A 13,912-nucleotide genomic window follows, 5' to 3' on the forward strand; every position below is an offset into this window, starting at 1 on the left:
CCGGGTTGGTAGTTCCGTCATGGCCGACGGCGGACGGCGGGGCGAGAAATACAGATCTGGATGCCGCTGAGAGAAGCGAGGAAGGGCGGAGCGGAGGGAGCCGGTCGGGCTTGAGCGGAGGAAAATGAGTTGGTTCAACGCCTCGCACCTCTCGACCTTCGCCAAGCAGGCTCTGTCGCAGGCGCAGAAGTCCATCGACCGAGTGCTGGATATCCAAGGCGAGGAGGAGGAGGAGAGCGAAGGGGGCCCTGCCAGAGCTGCCCTGTCCCGCGTAGGAGAGGCAGGTAGGTGACCGCGGGGGAGGAGGAGAGATCAAGCTGGGCCAGCGCTGAAGAGAGGTTACCCCTTCCCGTCTCTACCTTGAGGGAGCGCACACCACATAAACATCGGCGCCCTTCGCTTAACGCGCCTCCCATGCCTTCCTGCACGCCTCCTTTGGGGGCATTCCTGTATTTTGTTTGTTTCTTCAGTGGTGTCAACTCGGTGAGGTCTGCCCTCTTGCCCAAGGCTGGCTTGTTGAAAAAGCTCTTTGAGTAATAATAATAAAGCTCTGGACTAAACGTAAAGAAGATTGTGCAGAAAGTAAGCGGTTATAATAACATCCGTTCTGTAATAGGATTCTGCACGTTGAACATAACATCTGCACATTTCTGTATGTGTTCTTGGAACGGGACAGATGTTAAATGGAGATTGGGGAAATATATATATATATATATATATATATATATATATATATATGTATGTATGTATGTATGTATGTATGTATGTATGCATGTATGTATATGTATATGTATATGTATATGTATATATATTAAAAATAACATAAAAGACATACCCATGACTCCTGGGAGGATCCATAGTAGAGTACAAAAGTAAAGAACACCAGGAGAAAAAAGAGACTCTAAAAAATATATTTAATGGTTAAAACCAACAAGACAATGCATGGCTAAAACCTATAAAATAATTCTGTAAATATGTACCAAAATGTACCCATTAAGATGAATGATTTTCACTTCCAGGAAGCTGGGAATAAAGTTACATTTCAAATTTTCCTTAGATATGTCCTGGTATTTCTAAGTCACTCACTTCTGTTCGTTTTACACACTTCATCTTTATTTCCAAGAAATCCTGTCATGCTGGAATTAGAGAGATACCAGTTCAGATACTTAAAAAATATCACATGTCATGTTTGTGAACTGATATACTGCAGTTGTGTGTTCTATATTTCCTGTTCTCATTTTTTTTTGGTGATTCCATACTTTATTTCCTTTAGTTACATATTATGACCATTGTAATACGGTTTTATTTACAGCTTTCTTGGCTTACAGAAGATCATGGTGATGTACTGAATAACTTAAGTATAAAGATTATATTGTGGTTTTGTAACTACACTATCTGTAATAATATAATTACTCTATCCCAGTGGAGCATTGAACTTGTTTTTCTCAATTGTAGTTTGCCATGGCAAAGTTAATAGGTTATATAGAATACTATCATATTGAAATGTTGAGAGACCAAACCAAACCAATTTAGCAACTGTTCTAATTGTATTTGTAGCACAATGAACTAAAAATGAAATAGTTTGTTATATCCATTTCTCTCTCCTTTATTCATTCAATTACAATGCAATCAACTATATGAGCAGATAGATTAAAGAACAGTTTTTCACAAAAGAAAACAAAAACATGAATTATTTTTGATAACTTTTTTCTAAGGACATTAGTTTATTTGAATTATGCTCTAAGACTTAGTAGTTTTGCATATAAATACTTTGATGTCTCCTAAATTGTCATAATCTACTTGACTAAATTGCATAAGAAATCATTATATAGGCTTATGATATTGCTATTCCCATTCCAAGGCTATGTAAGGAATATAATATAACATCCTCCTGAGGAAAAGCCTTTCAGCTAGGTCCTAGGACATAATGATTTTGGGGGCTTTGAATGTCCAGATATATATTCTGCCTTAAACTTCATTTAAAATATGTAACATATTTAGAAAGAAGGTAAACAATCCATAATGTAGTTACCCAAAGATCTTTTAATAACACTCGAGTATATTTGTGAAGAAGAATTTGAAAAGTGTTAAAAATGCAAAGTATATAAATACAACTTATGAAAAAATAGTGTAATACACTGCAAAAATTTATTAAACCATATCCTGAATAACATATTTCTTCAAATGATACATCATTAAAAATTCCTTATTTAACATGGATATTGTTTCTTGCATACATATGCATCTGATTCTGTTGGTTCAATGATCATTTTGAACCTCTCAAAATATAACTTTGTCCAATGTAAATTTTCTGCAATTTTCTTTATAAATAGACTGTGTCAGTCTTTTAGACACATGGTTCTTGTGATTCTTAAAATTACCAATAACTGCTGAATATATATGTGTGAGACTATTCTGTGGCTATGCTTCCTGAGATAGTTCTTTTTGAAGACCTTATATCAGTGATGGCGAACCTATGGCACGGGTGCCAGAGGCGGCACTCAGAGCCCTCTCTGTGGGCACACGGGCCGTTGCCCCAGTCTAGGCCTTCAGCTGGGTTTTATAAAACTTTTTCGCTTTAGGCCTCCACTGCCGTGTGCAAAAAAAAAAAAAGGTTCAATCAATCAGTCAATTTCAACTTCTTGCAGGAAAAAAAAAGATCTTGCAAAGTTGGAATTGATTGATTGAACTTTTTAGTCCCACCCAGTCTGCCGATATCACCGTAGCCACGCCCACCCAATGGGCCACACCCAGCCAATGGGCCACACCCACCTGGCACCCGACGATGCATAAGTGGGTTTTGGGTTGCAGTTTGGGCACTCGGTCTCTAAAAGGTTCGCCATCACTGCCTTATATGATCAATGCAAAGCTTCCTAAGCACTGACAGAATAGCATTATGATAGAGAGGACGGCTGTTTCTGTAGCAATGGTTCAGTAGACAGTAGATTTACTGCAATATTTTTTGTACTGCATTTATATTACAACATTCCAGGAAAGAATAATATTCAGAGTTGATTAATTTGTTTTTATGTTTATTAAATATATAAATAAATGTTTAAAAACGCTAAAATGCAGAATCATATTGGAGAAATATAAATATATAAAATATAAATAGCATTATAACTCTCGGTACTGAAAACTTGTACACTCAAGCGATACTTATATAAATGATTAAGCAGAAATATGAGAAAGAACATGAGCATGTCTGATTTGTCAGGGAGCTTAAAAGTCTGAGAGTAGCAGTGAATATATATTAACAAAAATTTAAATTATATGGACTAAAAATTAGGGTTTACTATTAAGAAAACAAACGTTGGATCCCTTTCTACTATGATTAAGAGAAGGAGGTTACCATTTTTTACTTCAGTTTTTATTTGATCACGTTTACTACTATGTGTAAGATACAAACTTTGGCTGATTTTAATTTGTTCTGATTTAAAAGGCTATTCGTCATCTAGAGATTTAATTTCAGTGATCTATATTTAATTCCAAATTATTTAGATTCTAACATAATCTTTGAAATGCAGTCAGTTAAAAATGGAAGCAGGAGGTTCTAATTTTTAATTGAAGAGAACTTCAGGAAAGAAAATTTATTATTATGCTTGGACCTGCTGTAGCTAATACCTGCAACTTTTCTCCCACCTTTGTATTGGTCTATGCATAAATAAAGGTATTTTTGAGGAATCATGGCTAGTGCCCTAGAGCAGGGCTTTTCAACCAGTGGTACGGGTACCACCTTTGGTACATTGGCACCTGGCAGGTGGTACGCGACCATCCTAGAAAAGTGGTAGTGGGGGAGGGGAATGAGCTGAACCGGTGGCAGCACCGCACAAGCCTGAGCGAGAGATGGCTGGAGCTGCAGGGCTGTCAGGGCTCAGCGGAAGCGCCAGGATCAGCGCCAGGGTCCAGCTGGAGCTTGGCGCTGATCCTGGTGCTTCTGCTGAGCCCAGAAGAAGCGCCGATCAGCTGGAATGTTGCAGCATCTCCAGGGTCTTGTGATTTACATTCAGATGCTTGGCAACTGATTCATATTTATGACGGTCACAGTGTCCCAGGGTCATGTGAAGTGACCAAAACCTGCTGCAACCACCCAACAGACGGGGGGAATAAAAACCAAATACCCCCCGCCCCACCCCCGCTGCCAATCCTCAACAGAAATGCTCACAACAATGGAAACCTCGGACGGGAGGAAGAGCGCCGCCGGGTGGGCAGGCAGGTGTCTTGCTCGGCTGTAGCTTGGGGGGCACTCTTTTCAGTGCCATTGTAACTTCAAACAGTCATTAAGCGAACTGTTGTAAGTCGAGGACTACCTGTACTTCATCACTTTTTTCCCTTTTTTGGGGGGGGGGTCATCAAGTTTTTGACACCTTGCTAGGTGACTGGTGGTACTCAGATACTGCCATATCCTAAAAATGGTACAGTGGGTGAAAAGGTTGAAAAGCCCTGCCCTAGAGGTACAGAAAGGTAGAAATCTTATGGGCGTATGATCATTGCTCTAGTTAATATATATATGCTATATATTAAATATAACTGATATATAACTGATCTGGGTTGTTATGTAATTCTTAATATATTACATATATGTTTAATTGTTTACCTTTGATTTCTCTTTTTTCTCATTTGTAATAGGAGAAAGTTCTCTAACAGGTGGAAGATGGGATACTTCTTGGGGGACCAATACAACTGTAGAAACCCAAAGTCAGCCAATATCATCTCCTGCAGCCATTACCAAACCAGTTCAGAGAACTGTGGTAGATGAATCAGAAACTTTTTTTAGTGCCTTTCTCCCACCAACCGGTGTCCAGAGCATACAGCAAAGCCCAGTGGTATCTAAGCCACCTGCCAAATCGCAGCATCCCAAAGAAGAAATAAAAAGCACACTGCAGGAACCCCTGCATGTTGACCTGTCAGAAATGGAAACGAAAGACTTTTCTGTAGAATTGAAAAGCTTTAACGATGATCCGGAAAACTTAGGGGAAAACAATTCAGTACCTAATCTCACCATCAGCTGTGATGGAAACAATAGTACAAGCACTGGTGAAGAAGCATCTTCTCAGAACATCACAGTAGCAGAATCCACTTCTGTTGTGAAGTCAGATTCAAGGATTGATAGATCTGGTCATGAGAATGATATCTCTACACAAGTGCCGCCAGCAGACACAAAAAATTCAAGTTTGGACACTAAAGAGCGGAAAAGTGAAGACAGGCAAAGCAATACCCCTTCACCTCCAATTAGCACTTTCTCCTCAGGGACATCTACAACTAGTGATATTGAAGTTTTGGACCATGAAAGTGTTATAAGTGAGAGCTCAGTTAGTTCAAGGCAAGAAGGAGCTGATTCAAAAGCCAGTCTCCATCTGATGCAAACCTCCTTCCAGCTTCTGACAGCATCTGGTTGTACGGAATACAATCATCTAGAAGACTTCAATAAGCTGACGGAGAGTTGCTGTTCCTCTGATGCTTTTGAAAGAATAGACTCCTTTAGTGTACAGTCTTTAGACAGTCGTAGCATAAGTGAAATAAACTCAGATGATGAATTATCAGGTAGGGGGGGTGTCTCAACTTCTATCGCTGCCAACTCTCCATCTCCAAAAAGCGATGAGACTGAACCTATAAAAAGCATGTCTGATGAAATCCTAACTGAAAATCTTGTCGTTCCCATGGAAGAAATGGAGATGGAAGAGAGCGGGCGAAGTGCAACCCCTGTTAACTCTGAACAGCCCGATGTCTTGGCTATTTCAGTGCAGACTGATGAAGAACAAAGTCAGAAGGAAGGGAAAGTGGTACTTCAGCTCTCAAATGAAAAACTGTCTGCTGTACAATGTGAAAAACAAGAGCTTTGCAAGGTAATACTTATTTTTATTTTTTATTTTTGTTCTCTTAAGATGGGTTGTGTCATGTTTCTCCAATAGAAAGTGGTGTGGCATTCTTCTGCCCAGACCTGTTTTGATTTGGTTTCTGTTTTATTTGCTTTTTATTTATTTTTTACGTACCTCTCCTCTTTTTGCCCTCACTTAATGATGGCAATTGGGATCAGAATTTCGATCACATCTGATTGCCATTGTTAATCGGATCCTCTACCCTTATTAAGGATGTCACATGGTGACCAATTGCAATTTCCTACCAGCTTCCCCATTGACTTTGCTTGTTGGAAGCCAGCAGTGAAGGTTGTACCATCCTTAAGCGTGATGTCATGTCACTTTTTCCATTAACTTTGCTTGTTAGAAGCTGGCAGTGTAGGTTGCAAATGGTGATCACGTAACCCCAGAACTCTGCAACAATTTATTTGGAAGTCTTATCACCAAGTGCCCTGATTGCAATCACATGACTCTGTAATTGTTGTAAGTAGGAGGCTGGGTCCTAAGTACCACTTGTTCAGCACCATAGTAAGTACAAATGGTTGCTGAGTGAATGGTTGTTAAGCAAGGATCATATGCAGAATGAATATTGTAAAATAATTTCTGTGTCTCCAATTCATATGTGCATTCAATTCTGTGAACGAAATCATCGGTGTAAAATGTATATTTGCTTTGGATTTGCTGAGGTATATTTGTTAAATTCCAAGCCAAATTTTATATCCTAGAAAATTGTTCCGTTAAAATAGTTATAATTTTACAATGGAGAGAATAACTTCTTCAACAAAGTATTCTATGCCACACATTTTATTCAAGAACCTGAATTTTATGGAATAAGTTATTGTGTCAAAAAAGTGATAGGTTTCGAGTTTCCAGTGGGCTTTAGAGCTGAGTGAGGCTTGAATTTGAGTCTCTGGACTTTAGCAAAACTAGATCACTGCATAATTCTATGTATACTGATCAGTTGTTTGTTCTGAATAAAAAATTAATATCCTTTGGAAAGCTCCCAAATAGTTATAGCTTTTAAATTTCTTTGTGTCATTAAAGGAAATTTTTGAGAAGACTTCTGGGTTTTATTTCTACGTTAAAGCCCCCAAAGACTTTATTTTTAACAGTTATATCACTTTTGTCTATAATCTACAGATTATTGATTCACTGACGGAAAAACTAGAGGTGAGGGAAGCACGTCTACTAAGTGTTAGTAAAGAAAAGGCACACTTAGAAGAAACCTGTGATAACCTTAAAGAGTAAGTTTCCCATTCAGAGCATGTTAAAATATTGTGATCCCTTTGTCTGGTGAAGAAATTTTGATGCATTTTGCATAAATGACTTTGTAATTGAAATTTAATTTATTATAACTGCTCATTTAAAATCTTGAACACAGTTTGAATGAATTAACATAAACAATACAGAATTGATTGGACTCTATTTTAATAAGGATAAATAGATACATAATGCAACACCAGCATAGCCACAGTTGGCCTCGGATACTACCTAATTTATACTATATGAACTGTGTCAAGGAATTTGATAAGAACTTGGCTCAATAATCATTAAAGAAGAAATATGACAGAAAAATGGGACTGTGTGAGCCACTTGTTTTAGTACCTTCAACTAGACAACTAAAAAAAGCATTTTGTGAGCTCCTGTTTTATATATGTGTTACTACAGAGATTTCAAATGTATGCCAATACACACATAAATTATTTAATTATTTTATGTTTAGTGAAATCTTCAAAATGAAAGAAGAGAATAGTAGTATTTCATCTCTTAAGGAAGAATTTGCTCAACGAATAGCAGATGCAGAAAAAAAAGTTCAGTTAGCATGCAAAGAAAGAGATACAGCTAAAAAGGTAATTGCTCTTTGTTTATGAGTGAGAGGTGTTAATCTCTGATCCATATCGTAAACGTTTTTTCACCATAAATGTGAAATATCTATAAGGCTGGAGAAATGTGATGTTTGGTGGAAAAAAGATGTGTGCAGTATTGGTTGATCAGACCTCCCTGGAAGTATTCTGACATGATTACGGAAATATTTCAAGTTTCAGTAGAATTTAAAATATTGCATACATCTCAAGGGGAAAATCATAGACCTAGAAGAGATCATTTAAGTCATCAAATCTAACAATTTGCTAAGTTCAGAAATAGAGATGAACATGTTATTAGTTGGCTCCATTATTGAACTGTGTTCTTTATTTGGAATATTTTCCTAAACTTAGCCAGAATTTCTTCCTATAATTACTTCATGTCCTGCCTTCTGTGGTGATGCAAAATAGGGCTTAAATTTGTTTATTCTTTCAGGTACTTAAAGAGTGGTATCATATCTGTTCTCCTTTCTTCTCGAGGCTCAGTGTACTTTGTTCCTTCAGTCTCTCTTCCTAGGATTTCATTTCTGGTCCTCTTCTATGAATTTGTTCTAGTTTGTCTGAATTTTTATTTTTTACTCATTTTATATTTTACTTTTAATGCTGCTCCAATCATAATTTTATTCTGAGCTTATGCATACCCAATACAATAAAACTGCCTTTTTATGATCCTATAATCACGAATGAAGGCGAATATACATGTCCCAGGATAATGTTATCCCTGTAATCCCTTAATTCGGGGTACAGTCAGGGCGACTGTATGGATCTGAGTGTTAACTGGCCGGATGTCCTTCCTGACACCTCTGCAGAGTTCACAGTAGGTATTTTCTCCTTGTGCCCTAGGAGAGAAACCTCTGCCACTACCTAGGATCGAACTCTCAACCTTCCGAATGGGAGGCGAGCGTCTTCACCACTAGGTTACCATGCCATTCAGTACAATACAATAATTAGATATAAAACTACACAATTGTATTATAAACAATATAGGAAATATGCCAGATACCGCTAACAACCTATGTAACAATCCCCCTCCCCACAGATGGGATCAAAGACAACATCTGGGACTCCAAAGGCATGCCAGAAAAGCCAGCTCTTAGTAGCTTTTAGAAAACTGAGGAATGACTGTTCCAGTAAGGGAGAACATCAGCTGGGGAGGCCCTACTTCATGGGCCCTGTAGATGACACTTTCTTTTTTCAAGTCATGTTTAATATGTACAAATAATGTGAATGAATTGTCTTTATTTTAGGAAATAAAGACTCTCAAAGAAGATCTAGCAACTAGGTTGAACAGCAATGAAACAGTAGAAATACTAAAGGAGAAAGATGAACAAATTAAAGGATTACTAGAAGAAGGTGAGTATGAAGTAATATTTTAAAATAGAACTTAGTTAAAGCAAATTGTAATATTATTACTTGTAATAAACGTGTTCAACTGCTTGGATAATTTGAGTGGTGCACCAGAATGTAAAATGTTATATTTCTTTATTAGATATGCCTAGCATTAACTCATTAGATCCATATTTCTTTCCAGGAGAAAAGCTTTCAAAACAGCAGCTACAAAATTCTAACATTATTAAGAAATTAAGAGCCAAGGAGAAGGAAAGAGAAAATACCAATACAAAGCAGAGTAAGAAAATTAAGGAATTAGAAGAAGAGTTGCAGCATCTGAAACAGGTTGGATTAATTTTTAGATTTTTAGACTGCACTCATTCTTCCTGGGCTGATTATTTTATTTTTGTAATTTATCTCATAAGGCTGAAAGCAGCTTCCAAAAGGAAACGTACTGAAATGCAATGTTGTTAATTTCAGAACTATTATGGTCTAGCTCCAGCTTCCTTGTATAGACTTTTATGTTTCAAGCAGTATAGGCAGACAAATCCGGGATTTTTTACCGGGTACGCCTGGTGCACCAGTTGCGGCCTTTTCTAGACCGGGATGCCTTGCGCACAGTCACTCATGCTCTTGTCACCTCCCGCCTGGACTACTGTAATGCTCTCTACATGGGGCTCCCCTTGAGGAGCACTCGGAGGCTCCAGTTGGTCCAGAATGCGGCCGCGCGGGCGGTGATGGGAGCGACTCGTCGCTNCTGGACTTTAGCAAAACTAGATCACTGCATAATTCTATGTATACTGATCAGTTGTTTGTTCTGAATAAAAAATTAATATCCTTTGGAAAGCTCCCAAATAGTTATAGCTTTTAAATTTCTTTGTGTCATTAAAGGAAATTTTTGAGAAGACTTCTGGGTTTTATTTCTACGTTAAAGCCCCCAAAGACTTTATTTTTAATAGTTATATCGCTTTTGTCTATAATCTACAGATTATTGATTCACTGACGGAAAAACTAGAGGTGAGGGAAGCACGTCTACTAAATGTTAGTAAAGAAAAGGCACACTTAGAAGAAACCTGTGATAACCTTAAAGAGTAAGTTTCCCATTCAGAGCATGTTAAAATATTGTGATCCCTTTGTCTGGTGAAGAAATTTTGATGCATTTTGCATAAATGACTTTGTAATTGAAATTTAATTTATTATAACTGCTCATTTACAATCTTGAACACAGTTTGAATGAATTAACATAAATAATACAGAATTGATTGGACTCTGTTTTAATAAGGATAAATAGATACATAATGCAACACCAGCATAGCCACAGTTGGCCTCGGATACTACCTAATTTATACTATATGAACTGTGTCAAGGAATTTGATAAGAACTTGGCACAATAATCATTAAAAAAGAAATATGACAGAAAAATGGGACTGTGTGAGCCACCGAGTTTGTTCTCTTCAGTGGGTGATACTCAGTTGACTTTGTTACTTGTTTTAGTACCTTCAACTAGACAACTAAAAAAAAAGCATTTTGTGAGCTCTTGTTTTATATATGTGTTACTACAGAGATTTCAAATGTATGCCAATACACACATAAATTATTTAATTATTTTATGTTTAGTGAAATCTTCAAAATGAAAGAAGAGAATAGTAGTATTTCATCTCTTAAGGAAGAATTTGCTCAACGAATAGCAGATGCTGAAAAAAAAGTTCAGTTAGCATGCAAAGAAAGAGATACAGCTAAAAAGGTAATTGCTCTTTGTTTATGAGTGACAGGTGTTAATCTCCGATCCATATCGTAAAAGTTTTTCCACCATAAATGTGGTGAAATAACTATAAGGCTGGAGAAATGTGATGTTTGGTGGAAAAAAGATGTGTGCAGTATTGGTTGATCAGACCTCCCTGGAAGTATTCTGACATGATTACGGAAATATTTCAAGTTTCAGTAGAATTTAAAATATTTCATACATCTCAAGGGGAAAATCATAGACCTAGAAGAGATCATTTAAGTCATCAAATCTAACAATTCGCTAAGTTCAGAAATAGAGATGAACATGTTATTAGTTGGCTCCATTATTGAACTGTGTTCTTTATTTGGAATATTTTCCTAAACTTATCCAGAATTTCTTCCTATAATTACTTCATGTCCTGCCTTCTGTGGTGATGCAGAATAGGGCTTAAATTTGTTTATTCTTTCAGGTATTTAAAGAGTGGTATCATATATGTTCTCTTTTCTTCTCGAGGCTCAGTGTAGTTTGTTCCTTCAGTCTCCCTTCCTAGGATTTAATTTCTGGTCCTCTTCTATGAATTTGTTCTAGTTTGTCTGAATTTTTATTTTTTACTCATTTTATATTTTTTACTTGATTTCAATGCTGCTCCAATCATAACTTTATTCTGAGCTTATGCATACCCAATACAATAAAACTCCTTTTTTATGATCCTGTAATCACGAATGAAGGCGAATATACATGTCCCAGGATAATGTTATCCCTGTAATCCCTTAATTTGGGGTACAGTCAGGGCGACTGTATGGATCTGAGTGTTAACTGGCCGGATGTCCCTCCTGACACCTCTGCAGAGTTCACAGTAGGTATTTTCTCCTTGTGCCCTAGGAGAGAAACCTCTGCCACTACCTAGGATCGAACTCTCAACCTTCCAAATGGGAGGCGAGCGTCTTCACCACTAGGTTACCATGCCACTCAGTACAATACAATAATTGGATATAAAACTACACAATTGTATTATAAACAATATAAGAAATATGCCAGATACCGCTAACAACTTATGTAACAATCCCCCTCCCCACAGATGGGATCAAAGACAACATCTGGGACTCCAAAGGCATGCCAGAAAAGCCAGCTCTTAGTAGCTTTTAGAAAACTGAGGAATGACTGTTCCAGTAAGGGAGAAGATCAACTGGGGAGGCCCTACTTCATGGGCCCTGTAGATGACACTTTCTTTTTTCAAGTCATGTTTAATATGTACAAATAATGTGTGAATGAATTGTTTTTATTTTAGGAAATAAAGACTCTCAAAGAAGATCTAGCAACTAGGTTGAACAGCAATGAAACAGTAGAAATACTAAAGGAGAAAGATGAACAAATTAAAGGATTACTAGAAGAAGGTGAGTATGAAGTAATATTTTAAAACAGAACTTAGTTAAAGCAAATTGTAATATTATTACTTGTAATAAACGTGTTCAACTGCTTGGATAATTTGAGTGGTGCACCAGAATGTAAAATGTTATATTTCTTTATTAGATATGCCTAGCATTAACTCATTAGATCCATATTTCTTTCCAGGAGAAAAGCTTTCAAAACAGCAGCTACAAAATTCTAACATTATTAAGAAATTAAGAGCCAAGGAGAAGGAAAGAGAAAATACCAATACAAAGCAGAGTAAGAAAATTAAGGAATTAGAAGAAGAGTTGCAGCATCTGAAACAGGTTGGATTAATTTTTAGATTTTTAGACTGCACTCATTCTTCCTGGGCTGATTATTTTATTTTTGTAATCTATCTCATAAGGCTGAAAGCAGCTTCCAAAAGGAAACGTACTGAAATGCAATGTTGTTAATTTCAGAACTATTATGGCCTAGCTCAGTGTTTCTCAACTTTGACAATTTTAAGGCATGTGGACTTCAACTCCCAGAATTCCACAGCCAGCAATGCTGGCTGCGGAATTCTGGGAGTTGAAGTCCACATGATTTAAAATTGTCAAGGTTGAGAAACACTGGCTAGCTCCAGCTTCCTTGTATAGACTTTTATGTTTCAAGCAGTGTGGGCAGACAAATCCGGGATTTACTACAGAACGTAATAGTTTAATACAGCAGTTTCCAAACTTCCTGATACTATGATTCTGTAAAATGATAAGTTTGTGCAACTCTCCTCTTTAATAATACTAGTGATTTTAGTCAGGTTACGTTTGGCCAGGAAATTAATAGGCAAAATTAATAAAAAGACTAACTTTTATCTTACTTGACATAAATCCAGCTAACATTGTTTACTTCTTATTGGGTTTGGTGTGACAGTTGCACTGCAAAAAGTGATTTTCTCTGGCTTCCATATTTTCAAATGGGAGATATTTTTTTTTACCTTTTCAATGTTTTATTTTAAATAATTTTGAAGGCAATCTTTTTATAGGTTGGGTGTAGACACATTCAACGTGAGCTATCGTATTTCTTATTGTTATGGGTCACTCTAGACTAGAGTAAAAGATGCCAATGGTGATTTATTTCAGGCTCCCATTATTCTCTTTTGCAGAACATTTGAAATAATTTGAGTGCTTTTGTTCTATCTAAATTCAAAACAAAAGATTTTTCTTTTTCATGAAAATGTCTAAATTTGAATGGGGTTAAATAAATTGATAAATCAATACATGCTTAACTGACTGAGTTGTTTTTACTTTTTACTGACATATAAAATAAATCTTTGGAAATACTTGCACTTTTTAATGTGCCCTTTTTTAAAAAAAAAAGTTAAACATAAAGGCATGGAAGCACACCACTGCAGCAAAGCTATCTTCTGCTTTTGTCATAACTACAATATTTTATACAATAATTAAATACTTGACTGTTTTTGTTTTCACGGCTTATGTTTTAAAGTATGTTTTTGAATTCTGACAAAAATAAAAAGTGTTCTTGAAGGTCATTTCATGCATAAAGTAATTTAAATTGCTTTATAAATTAAAAACTATAAATTAGATGGTTATAGCTTTTCTATATTGCAGGTATTGGATGGTAAAGAAGAAATTGAAAAACAACATAGAGAGAACATAAAGCAGCTAAATAGCGTTGTTGAATGCCAAGTGAAGGATGTTACAAGACTTCAAGTAGATCTTGAAGATCTTGAAGAAAAAAACAGAAGTGCA

The 13,912-nt window shown here is 36.6% G+C and overlaps 1 protein-coding gene across 1 annotated transcript in view; it reads left to right on the forward strand.

The window, feature by feature from the left end:
- Positions 1-2: 2 nt before the first annotated feature.
- Positions 3-13,912, forward strand: part of TMF1 (TATA element modulatory factor 1) — a gene marked incomplete in the record, with an annotated part of 25,362 nt that continues 11,452 nt past the window's right edge. The window contains 7 exon segments of the mRNA XM_029287265.1: positions 3-284; positions 4,630-5,846; positions 6,999-7,102; positions 7,582-7,708; positions 8,968-9,073; positions 9,252-9,394; positions 13,772-13,912. Of these exon segments, the coding sequence (XP_029143098.1) occupies positions 125-284; positions 4,630-5,846; positions 6,999-7,102; positions 7,582-7,708; positions 8,968-9,073; positions 9,252-9,394; positions 13,772-13,912 (1,998 nt within the window).

Source organism: Protobothrops mucrosquamatus, unplaced genomic scaffold (assembly GCF_001527695.2).
Source record: "Protobothrops mucrosquamatus isolate PMUCROS unplaced genomic scaffold, P.Mucros_1.0 scaffold_279, whole genome shotgun sequence".
Taxonomy (NCBI): domain Eukaryota; kingdom Metazoa; phylum Chordata; class Lepidosauria; order Squamata; family Viperidae; genus Protobothrops; species Protobothrops mucrosquamatus.